Here is a 12056-nt window from a genome sequence, read left to right as displayed (position 1 = left end):
ATACCCTGGGGAATTAGGAATTTCTAAAACCAAGCTGAACTCACAAAAGAAAAATTCCAGAGTTTAATTCCATAGTGCTATTTCCAACTATCTTTTCCACCATGACTACTATAGTTCGAGTAAGTAAAAGAGTAGAAGGAAAAGCTTTCAATGTTTATGATATTCAGTGGCTTTATCTCATTCTTGGTGTTACATGACTTACAATCTTGTTAATTAGCTCTGACCAGACTTTGCCACTGTCATATAGGCTCAATTTTTAATAACCAAACTTGAATATAATATCAAGCCTTATATGCTTGATTTGTCCTTTTGTTTATAGGGGGCCATAGTTTGCTCACAAGCAAATATATTTTTCAGAGCCTCATATTGAATCTATGGACATTAGGTTATGATAAATAAATAATGGAAAAATAGTTTTAAATAAATAAAATTCAAACATACCTTAGGTTCATAACTCTGAATCAGAGAAACCATTCAAAATTTTTATTTCTCTCTGACTTCCCTCTGATTTTTATGGCCACATTATGCTTAATTGTAGTGACTCTTAGACCTCCTTAAAATGAAATCTCTATACAATATTTTTCTACCTGTTAGCACAGGACTTTTGGGTCATGTTAACAATCAATTTCATTCTTGATTAGAGGCTATTCCTCCCAATTTTATTTAATCTGTAAGTTAGATGATCACAAAATTTACATCTTAATCTCTAGAAAGTGTTGAGAAAATATGTGCCAGAATAGAAATTAGATTTTGAGTGCTATTAGACCAGGATATGCATCATTTTATTTTTTTACATTTCTATTACTCAGCTCAATGTCTGACATTTTGTTGTCTCTCAGTAATGCTTACTCAGTTAATTTTTTAAAGAAAAAAAAAGGAAGGGAAAGAGAAAGTCCTGAAGTTCTCTATTTAAACCAGTAGGCTGACTTCAATTTCTTTATCTAATTATTTCCAAACAATTACCAGAATTACTTTGAGAGTTGTGTTTTCTTCTAATCTTATTTTTAGAAAGTTCAGTTCTGTAAACTTTCTTACCCTCAGAAATTCTGGGTCCAAGTTCCTGCTCCGCTGTGTCAGGTACACTTGGACCCAAGCTCGAGCTTGCTAATAAACCCTCGTGTGTTTGCATCAGTGTGGGATCCTTGGTGGTTTCTTGGATTCGCAATTTGGGCACAATATTTGGGGGCTCCTCCAGGATCTGAGAGACCTCCAGGACGCCATCGGGAGAGTTCCTGCATGGTTAAGGCCGTGATCTTCAGGGACAAACTGGATGGCCACCCTGACCAGGTGCCCTACATCCTGGTCTGGCAGGACATGATCGAGAATTTCCCTCCTTGGCTAAAACCATTTTTACTCCCCAAAGTGCACAACTGGGCTGAAGGTAAGAAGAGACTCTGGGTCCACCGCCAGACTCTATGGCAGGTCTCCAGGCTGCTACGCACAAGCCTACCAATCTGGCCGAGGTATGGTTATGGAAGACAGGGTAAGGACGAGAGTCCAGCAGCCTTCCTAGAGAGAATACTAGGAGAGAAGAGCTTGCAGGACTTATAGTAGCAGAAAGAGTCTAGCAACAAACCAAACTAAGTGACCGGCAGACCTGAAACCTGGCCAAGATCCTGGGGCCACAACCATGGAAGACCCACAGGAAAGACGGAGGCACCACAAGAAGCTGGCTTCAGGGACAGGTAAGGAGGATGGCCCTCGTCCCTGTCAGGAGCACCCTAAGCTGAACGAAAACCAATGTGCTTATTGCAAAGAAGAGGGCCACCGGGTCAAAGACTGTCTTAACAAAAGACCTAAGGCCCCTGCCAAGATCTTGGAGATGGAGGACCTGGATGACTAGGGGAGTCGGGGTTCGGCACTCCTCCCCCAGCCCAGGGTAACTCTGAGTGGAGGGACAACCTGTTGAATTCCTAGTGGACACTGGGGCACAACATTCGGTTTTATTACAACCCCAAGGGAAATTGGCAAACAAGACTTCATGGGTGCAAGGGGCCATGGGCACCAAACAGCACTCATGGACTACCCGAAGAACTGGTAATCTCGGCATGGGCCCGGTATCCCATTCCTTCATGGTCATCCCTGAGTGTCCCTTCCTGTTGTTAGGATTTGCTCACCAAGATGGGGGCACAAATTTGTTTCCACCCCGAAGGGGCAAAAGTCCTAAACAAGGAGGGGCACCCTATTCAGGTGCTTGTCCTGAGTTTAGAAGATGGATATTGTCTCCACCAAATGTCCTCAGTCCCAATGACTGACATTGACCGTTGGCTGTGGAATTTTCCCAAGCGTGGGCAGAAACTGGGGGAATTGGGCTGGGCCAGCACTGACCAGTCATATACATAGAACTAAAGCTGGGGGCAGACCCTGTCAGGGTCCACCAATACCCCATGCCTCTCGTAGCGTGTAGGGGAATCACACCCCACATACGGCGACTACTAGACTTGGGCATATTGAGGCCTTGCCAATCGGCATGGAACACTCCCTTGCTGCCGGTTCAGAAACCGCACTCTAACGATTACAGGCCAGTCCAGGACTTAAGGGAAGTCAACCGCCGAGTAGAGGGTGTGCACCCTACGGTCCCAAACCCATACACCCTCCTCTATTTAAAAGATGCCTTTTTCAGCCTGCCTTTAGCACCCAAGAGCCAAGACCTTTTGGCCTTTGAATGAACGGACCCTGAGAAAGGCATCAATGGCCAGCTCACCTGGACTCGACTACTACAAGGATTCATAAATTCACCGACCGTCTTCGATGAGACCTTACACGAAGACTTGGGTGAGCTCTGTTCCGAGCACCCTCATTTGATATCCTGTTGGCGGCGGAGGACCAGGACACATGCCTGCGAAGCACCAGGGACTTTCTCCAAACCATAGTGGCTCTAGGATATCAGGCCTCAGCTAAAAAAGCCCAGATCTGCAGAGCGGAGGTGAGCTACCTTGGGTACAAATTAAAGGATGGACAAAGATGGTTGACAGATGCACGGAAGGAAACCATCTTAAGGATCCCACAGCCACAAACTGTCTGCCAGGATGGACAAAGGCATTTCCCACCAAACATGAAACAGCGCAGACCGTGACCAAGAAACTGCAGGAAGACATCTTACCGAGGTATGGTTTTCCTGTTAGGATTGGATCAGACAATGGCCCAGGATTCGTCTCTAAGGTAACACGGGGAGTGGCACTAGTACTTGGGGCAGATTGGAAATTGCATTGTGCACATAGGCCCCAAAGCTCAGGACAGGTAGAGAGGATGAACAGAACATTAAAGGAGACCTTAACTAAATTAGCCCTGGAGACTGGCAGGGACTAGGTGACTCTCCTCCCCTTCACCCTATATAGGGTGAGGAATTCCCCATATAAGATGGGACTGACTCCCTACGAGATCATGTACGGTTTTCCTCCACCTATTATCTCCAATTTAAAACCCGAGGTGCTTGCTGAATTTGATCACCAACTCCCTTTCTCCCTCCAAAGTTTAAAACAAACCCATGAGCAGGTGTGGCCTAAGCTGAGGGCCCTCTACGAGACTGGGCCACCCCTGGGCCCCCATCGATACCGGCTGGGTTACTGGGTGTACGTGTGGAGATACCAACACCAGACACTTCAACCTCGCTAGAAGAGATCTTACATCGTGATCCTGACCATTCCCACTGCTCTCAAGGTCGACGAGATTACTCCCTGCGTCCACTACACCCACGTCCAGCCAGCTGATCCACACGCTGTTCTCAAGGACTTTGTTCCAGAATGGAAAGGCCAACCAGACAAGGACAATCCCCTAAAGCTAAGACTGTGTCGTTCTCACTTAAAAGTCTTTTAAGGGTTAAAAAGATGGAAGCATCTTAACTGTAGAGAGGCTTTTGCAAGCAAGGGCGGGGGAGTTATGTGTTACCCCAAATGAGGAGTGTTGCTTCTTTACTGACCACTCAGGAATAGTCCGGGAATCTATGGCAAAAGTCAGAAAAGGTTTTGCTAGATGTAAACAGGAGCAAGAACAGCATAAGGTTGGTTTGAATTATGATGTAATCATTCCCACTGGCTCACTCTGAGATCAGCTTGGACCCATGATTGGGTCCTTCCTTAGGTTCCTCTGAGAGGGGGAAATGTGGAGGCCAAGAAAAATCAAGGCCATCCCACCTCGAATTTAGCATTAGCACAAGTACAGCCATCCCAGGCCCCTGAGAATAAGAGCTGAACTTTACCTTACTTCAGTTACAGGAAGAAAACAGCTTACAGCTTAACATCCTAGAAAGCCCCATATTAGAATAAGAAGAGCCCAAGCCAAGGGCAGAAAGCCCCTATTAGAATAAGAACAGAGCTCAATGCCCTTTAAAGCCCCATATCAAAATGTAAACAGAACTTGAGAAATTCCTCCACCCCTTCTGAAAATCCCCTAGACCAGCCTATAAAAAAACCAGCTGTAACCCACTTTGGGGTCCAAGTCTCTGCTCAGCTGTGTCCGATATACTTGGACCCAAGCTCGAGCTTGTAAATAAACCCTCGTGTGTTTGCAAAAAAAAAAAAAAAAGAAATTCTGACTCACAATGCCTAGGATAGAAGTAGAAATTCTGTATTAAACAAAATCTCTCCAGATGAGTTGAGAGAATTTTGGAAGTTATGAATAAAGAGTTTTGAGAATATTTTTAAAGATCCAAAAGTGATTAAGAAAACATCAAAAAGAGGATCTAACTACCAGATATCAGAATGACAGAGAAGGGGGTGGTCACCACTTTAACTTTTTAATAAAAAGTAATTCCAGTTGTAATTTGGAAATTTTATTTAATGTTCAAAGTTGTCAAGTCTAGAAATAGCAATATGAACAAATTATTTAGAGCTGTGGAGGTAAACTTTAGAAAAAACTTTATCAGTGCTCTTCTGTAGAAATTAGATCATCTCTCAGGAACAGGGCTAAACAGGAAGGGTGGATCAAAGATCTCCTGTTTTTCATTATAATCACATTTACATTCATCATTTTTTAAAATACCATAATCTCCCTAGAGATCTCTGTTCAACCATATTGAGAAATCTCTGAACACTCTGTGTTCAAATATGGTCATCTACATCTGACTATAGAGCAACCAGCCCACAGAACTCTGTTACCTATGACCTCACTATTATTATTACCTGTGTCAATTGCCTGTATGAAATAACAATAAACCATGTCTTTGTCATATTCAAGTGAACAACTGAAGTATTGACCTTGACGCAAAATTCCTTTGACTTGGACAAGTTGGATTCCAGAAAGGAAGGCATTTACTGATCCAATATATGTACATCAAGTGAACACAGATACAAGGAGGAAGGGATACAGAGCATGAAAGCTAGCACATTAAAATGTGCTTGAGTTTCTAGAGTTTTAAGAAAACATCAAAAATAGAATCTAACTACCAGATATCAGAATGAGAGAGAAGGGGGTATAATCTATTGAGAATCAGTATCTTGATTGTCTTCCAATATCAGACTAAACTGATATTTTCTATAAATCTATGAGATGACCAGAAGTAGCCAAATGATGATTTGGTGTGTTAATGTATTGATTATCTGTTTAGAACTTATATCTAAGAAATGAATATGTTGATCTATCTCTATATTTGGGAAGGATATCTTTACACTATTACTAGTCTTCTAATCCATGCATATGGTAAATCTCTCTCCTTATTAAGATTTTCTCTTGTTTTTCTCAAAATTATTTAAAAGTTTCAGTGAGTAAACATTGCACACATTTTGTTAGATCTGATGCTAAGTACTTGATGCTTACCTGTTGCTATTTTATGTGATTCTATTTTAAAATAACTGTTTTATTTGTTGCATCTTTCAAAAAATACGCAGAAATATTAAATAGATGTAAAATTATATGCTCTGCAAACACTAGCCAAAAATAAATCTCATGATAATGTATTAATATCAGATAAAGAAGACTATAACCAGGACACATTATTAAATATAAAGGGGGCCATTCCATAACAATACAGATTTTAATTTAAGTCCTGAAGGGAAATATAGACAAATCAGAAACTTTGGTGGGAGACACTGACACATTTATCTCAATAACTATTAGAATAACAGATAATAAAAAATCACTATGCATATATAAGAGCTAAACAGCATTGTTAATAAAATGGATATAATTGAAATGATATGCATCACAGGACCTACAAAAAACAAACAACATATTTTAAAATGCATTGGGAATACTTATAAAAACTGACCTTGTGGGGGACCTGGGTGACTCAGTTGGTTAAGCATCCAACTCTTGATTTTGGCTCAGATCATGATCTCAGGGGTGTGAGATCAAGCCCCACATTGGGTTCCACACTCAGCACTGAGCCTGTTTGAGATTCTCTCCCTCTCCCTCTGCATCTGCTCCTGCTCATGTGCTCTCTCTCTTTCAAAGAAAGAAGCAAATCTTAAAAAGCAAAACAAAACTGACTTTATGCTTCAATATAAAGAATTCTGAGCAATTTGCAATACTTTAGATCATTCACAGTATGCTCACTGACCACAATGAAATTAAGACAAAATAATTAAAAGTAGGGCTAGCTAAAAACAAACAAACAAACAAAAAACAAGCCTAACTTCTGGAAAGGTGACAATTCACTTCTCCATAATCTTTGTGACAATGAAAAAATGAAATAGAAATTATATTTTAACTGGATGATACTGTAAATTTGATATATCAAAGCTTGTGAGATGCAGCTAAAATGGGGCTTATAGAGAAATGTACAACTTAATATGTACATGTCAGAAAAAAAAAAGCTGAAGATATTGATGCAAGCTTCCATTTCAAGAAGTTAGGGAAAGAATAGGCAATCATGATAAAGAAATTAGCAAAGAATAAAATAGTTATTAGAAATAATCTAAATAGAAAATAATCATATATTTCACAAAATCGACACAGCCAAAAGTTGCTTTCCTTAAATTAATTAATAAATTTGAAAATCTTCTAGAATGAGAAATCAAGGAAAAAGAGAAGTACCACAATTTGCTGATTTCAGGAGTGAATAAGCAGAAATTTTTGCATAATCAAAAATATTTTTTAGAGATTTTATCTATTTCAGAGGGAGAGACAGAGTATGTGAGGAAGGGGAAGTTCCCAGAGAAGGAGAGAGAGAGAATCTCTAACAGATTCAGTGCTAAGCACAGAGCCCCACATTGGGCTTGATCTCATGACCCTTGGATCATGACCTGTGCCTACTCTACTTGATCTTATGACCCTGAGATCATGACCTGTGTCAAAATCAAGAGCAGGACACTTAATTCACTGAGCCTCCCAGGCACCCCTGCAAAATATTTTTTAATGTTAAAGAATTATAACGAAAAACCTAATACAACACATTTGATCATTTTCAAAGTTGGTGAACGTGTTGAAATTTCATTTTAGGAAAACTAAGAAGAAAGATAAAATCTGATATTTATTAAATAAATCCAATCCCTTGCTAAAAATTCTCACACAAAGAAAACCACTATTCTAGTTAGCTACCCTAATGAATACTTCCAAACTTTAAAAGTAAATTTTATGCAATTTATTTCAAAAAACACAATGTTTTTGAGATTTGTGTTATTGCATGTATTTGTGATTTATTTCTTTTTAAATGCTGAATTGTATTCCATTCTATGTATGTATGTATGCACATACGCATATGTGTATGTATGTATGTATATGTTTATGGATGTATTTTACAACTCATTAATCTATTTATGATGAATTCAGTTTATTCATCAGTTTATGAACACACATTTGAGTTGTTTCCAATTTGGAGTTGTTAGGAATCAGCTGCCTTGCACATTTTTGCACAAATTGTTGTGTATACAAATGCTTATAGGTAGGTAATATTGTTATTTCTCTTTTACAGATTTAGAAGCCAAGACACAAAGAGATTGTCTGACTTATCAAAGCCAAAACTGTATCAGCTAGTAACTAAATGATCGTATCAAACTCTGAATTTAAGGCCTACCATTTAACCACTACTCATACAGCCTTTTCAAGCGAAGACAGAAGTACTTGGTCCAGGACACAAAACCACTAACTGTGGTCCAGTTCAGGTGAGCCACACCGTGGTACAATGATAGTTGCAGGTATTATTTCATCTTAAGAAAAATATTTAAACATCGGAAGATTTCATATAGAAATTGAAATTTCCTGATAATTATTTTTAAAATTGAAAGGACTGAAATTAATAAGAACTCTGTGCACTCCTACTCGAAGTTAATCGCAGGATACTCTTAAGTATCCTTTGTACCCAAGTAGTCATGAAGTCAATATTCCTCATTTACCTTGACTTCTCTAAATATTTAAGTTTCTAGGTCTCCACTTAAAAATATTGGCTTGATGATCATTGAAATGTTCAAAATAGGAAAATAGACACTTAGCAAGTTTTCAGTGATTAGAAACATATCTATTTTTATATGAAATATATTTATTATATTTGGAAATGAGGCTTAATAAACATTAAGTCACAATGAATCCTAACTAATGCAAATTAACCTCTGGGTCAATTACATGATTGTAGAGACCAAGAGAATATCTAAGTCATGAATCAACTACATGGATGATTACTCTAGATAGAGAAGAATAATGAAATTTTCTCAACAACAATGGTTTTCTCTCTCTCCTTCAGAAACTACTCAGTGGAAAATGGTAGCAGGAAATCACTCCACAGTGACTGAATTCATCCTCGCTGGGCTAACACAACAACCGGAACTCCAGCTGCCCCTTTTCTTCCTCTTCCTAGGAATCTATGTGGTCACGGTGGTGGGGAACCTGGGCATGATCATGCTGATAGGGCTCAGTGTTCACCTGCACATGCCCATGTATTACTTCCTCAGTAGCTTGTCCTTCATCGATCTCTGCCATTCCACTGTCATTACCCCCAAAATGCTGGAGAACTTTGTGACAGAGATGAATGTCATCTCCTACCCTGAATGCATGACTCAGCTCTATTTCTTCCTTGTTTTTGCTATTGCAGAGTGTTACATGTTAGCAGTAATGGCCTATGACCGCTATGTTGCCATCTGTAGCCCCTTGCTTTACAATGTCATCATGGCCCATCAGGCTTGTTTCTCCCTGATTTCAGGAGTGTATATTATAGCCCTGGTTTGTGCATTTGTTCATACAGGTTGCATGTTTAGGATTCATTTCTGCAAATTTGATGTGATCAATCATTACTTCTGTGATCTTCTTTCCTTGTTAAAACTCTCCTGTTCTAATACCCATGTCAATGAGTTAGTGATTCTAATCTTTAGTACAGTTAATATCCTTGCCCCCAGCCTGATGATCCTTGCCTCCTACGTCTTCATCCTCTCCAGCATCCTCCGCATCCGCTCCACTGAGGGCAGGTCCAAAGCCTTCAGCACCTGCAGTTCTCACATCTCAGCTGTTGCTGTCTTCTTTGGATCTGCTGCATTCATGTACCTGCAGCCGTCATCTGTGAGCTCCATGGACCAAGGGAAAGTGTCCTCTGTTTTTTATACCATCATTGTGCCCATGCTGAACCCCCTGATCTACAGCCTGAGGAATAAGGATGTCAATGCTGCCCTGAAGAAAATCTTAGAGAGAAGAATATTCTTGTGATCAGAAATAACAGGATCTTTTACTAGCCTGTCATTGTCTCTTAGGTTGTATGAATTGATATGTTTAATTTTAGCCCATCTGTTAGTATACATCCTCACTGAGTGGAATTCTATTGACAGGATTTCTTACTCCCATGGCTTTTGATGCCATTGCTCTCTCTGAATTTTGCTCTCATGAGTATCTCTGAGACACAGATTAGAAGTACTAAGGATGATCTGGATTCATGGACCCACAAATACCATTGCCATCACCTCTTCCCCCTGTCCTTTGTACAACTGATAAGCACTCAGTTCTCAACCATAGTGAAAGTATCTCTTAGCAGTGGTTAGCAATCTCCATTTTTCTGTGCAAAGACAATTAAAAATGACAGCAATATAATGATGTAATATTTAGCTTTTGTATATCTCTTGCCTAGGAAAGCTTCTTTCCCACCATATGTCATACCTAGAAAAAACCTAACCAGAACTTTAAAATATAAGCTACAGACTCACGTATGTGTTGTTGTTGTGCCCAGTCCAATATTCTCCTGCTTTGACCTCTAGTATTCTAGTTTGTAATGGTCTATTTATTGTCCAAGTCCACACTAGACTGTAATCTTCATTAAGTAGATCCCTGTACCTATGGCTCACTGCCATATCTTCAAATAGCAGAATGTCTGCTACGTAGTAGGTCCTTGATAATTATTCCTGATATTCATTTTCCCTCTATAAAACATTTATATAAAACCCAGCATTTATTCCATGCGGTCTTCATGCATTAATCCCTTAAACTGATATCTGTGGCTTTCTGGCTTTAGTTTAAATCAAAGAAATGGAACTTTGGAGAATTCTTTAAGGATCTTTAAGATAATTGGTAGCATCCTTTGTTGCAAGGATTAAGAAATATTATTCCTGAGTTTGTTCTGTTGTGCATTGCAACAAAGAAATGGTAGCTTGTAAATACCTGATTTTTCAAGTCATTAAGTCCTGTCAACAACCAAGAAGTCCCTGAAGCAAGTCTAATTTATTCTTGAATTCAAGTATGCAGCCTTAGAGACTAAACAAAATTAAGTAGACTTGAAATCTGAAGGGTCAACATGGGAAATCCTTGGCAGAATGATATCTGGGACCCAAACAATCACATCTAGGCCACTCTACCCAAAGAATTTCACCTATCTTGGCAGAGGGGATATTTATTGCTACTAAGTATTTAAATATAAGACCTTGATTACTGCCTCCAGCAGATACCTTTTACTATTTTAACTTTTGTTCTTTGATCCCTCTTTTATTTATTTTTATTGTTTTTTTTTTTAGTATAGTTGACATACATTAGTTTCAGGGGTACAACATAGTGATTTGGCAACTCTGTCCATTACTTTATGCTCATCACAAGTATAACTATCATCTTTTACCATACAACACCAAAACAGCAACACTGACCATCTTCCCCATACTGTACCTTTCATTCTAGTGATTATTCATTTAATAACTGGACACCTGTACCTCCCTTTCACCTTCACTCATTTTTTTCATCTGCCACCTCTTCCCCTCTGGCAACTATCAGTTTGTTCTCTGTATTTATGGGTCTATTTCTGCTTTGTTTTTTCATTTGTTTTGCTTTGTAAGATCCTACATATAAGTGAAATCATATAGTTTTTTTTCTCTGACTGACTTATTTCACTTGGCATAATATATCCAGATCTGTCTATGTTGTCCCAAATGGCAGGATCTCATCCTTTTTTATGGCTGAGTAATATTCCTGTGTGTGTGTGTGTGTGTGTGTGTCCACCTAACTGCAAACCCCAGACCAGTTGTGCTTAGAGGCTTCCTCTGCCCTGTAACTTACCTCCTAGGCCCTCTATTTTTCATTTTCTTTTTCCTTTTTAAAAAAGATTTATTTATTTATTTATTTGATAGAGAGAGGAAGAGAGAAAAAACACAAGTAGGGGGAGGGGTAGAGGGAGAGGAAGAAAGAATCTCAGATTCCCTGATGTGTGCAGAGCCTGACACAGAGCTTGATCCCACGACCCTGAGCCGAAATCTAGTGTTAGACACCCAACCAAATGAGCCACCCAAGCACCCCTCTCTTTTATTTTCTAAACTCAAACAATAAACATGTGGTGAAGTTAGGGAAAAATCATAAGATTTCTGTTTTCTCTATTTTCATTCTTTCTGTTATAGCAATAACTTTTTGCTCAGTCAGAATTATGTTCTCTTCTGCTCTATATTACCATGCTGACTACTAAACCTCTGGAGTTCTTTGATTTTCTAAGCTTAAACGCACAGGTCCTTGTGTATGTTAGTCTATATACAAGCTAGAAAGTGAGAAAGGTAAAGAGGTAAGCTTCAGGAGAAACAGAGAACCTCCTTTAGAAAGTGATCCCTAAATATGAGACAGGAATCCATCAAAATCCTAGAAGAGAACACAGGTAGCAACATTTTCGACCTCGGCTACAGCAACTTCTTGCTAGACACCTTTTCAAAGCCATGGGAAACAAAGCAAAAATGAAC

General features: G+C 39.3%; 1 protein-coding gene across 2 annotated transcripts; it reads left to right on the top strand.

Annotated features, from left to right (window-relative positions):
- Positions 1-939: 939 nt before the first annotated feature.
- Positions 940-11195, top strand: LOC112920195 (olfactory receptor 8G5-like). 2 transcript variants are annotated; one of them, XM_072729459.1, is made up of 3 exons: positions 940-3107; positions 7850-8039; positions 8615-11195. In XM_072729459.1, the coding sequence occupies exon 3, from the start codon at positions 8632-8634 to the stop codon at positions 9565-9567; it is 936 nt and encodes a 311-aa protein (XP_072585560.1). In that variant the 5' UTR covers positions 940-3107; positions 7850-8039; positions 8615-8631; the 3' UTR covers positions 9568-11195. The 2 variants fall into 2 exon arrangements, with proteins under 2 accessions (XP_072585560.1, XP_072585561.1); XM_072729460.1 differs by having other exon boundaries at positions 985-3162.
- Positions 11196-12056: the final 861 nt, after the last annotated feature.

Source organism: Vulpes vulpes, chromosome 12, assembly GCF_048418805.1.
Source record: "Vulpes vulpes isolate BD-2025 chromosome 12, VulVul3, whole genome shotgun sequence".
In the NCBI taxonomy this organism is placed as follows: domain Eukaryota; kingdom Metazoa; phylum Chordata; class Mammalia; order Carnivora; family Canidae; genus Vulpes; species Vulpes vulpes.
This window is presented reverse-complemented; position numbering and strand designations above follow the sequence as displayed.

What these genes read in the sequence shown, in the direction of transcription:
- LOC112920195 (XM_072729459.1), top strand. Translation starts at nt 8,632, where the DNA reads ATGGTAGCAGGAAATCACTCCACAGTGACTGAATTCATCCTCGCTGGG.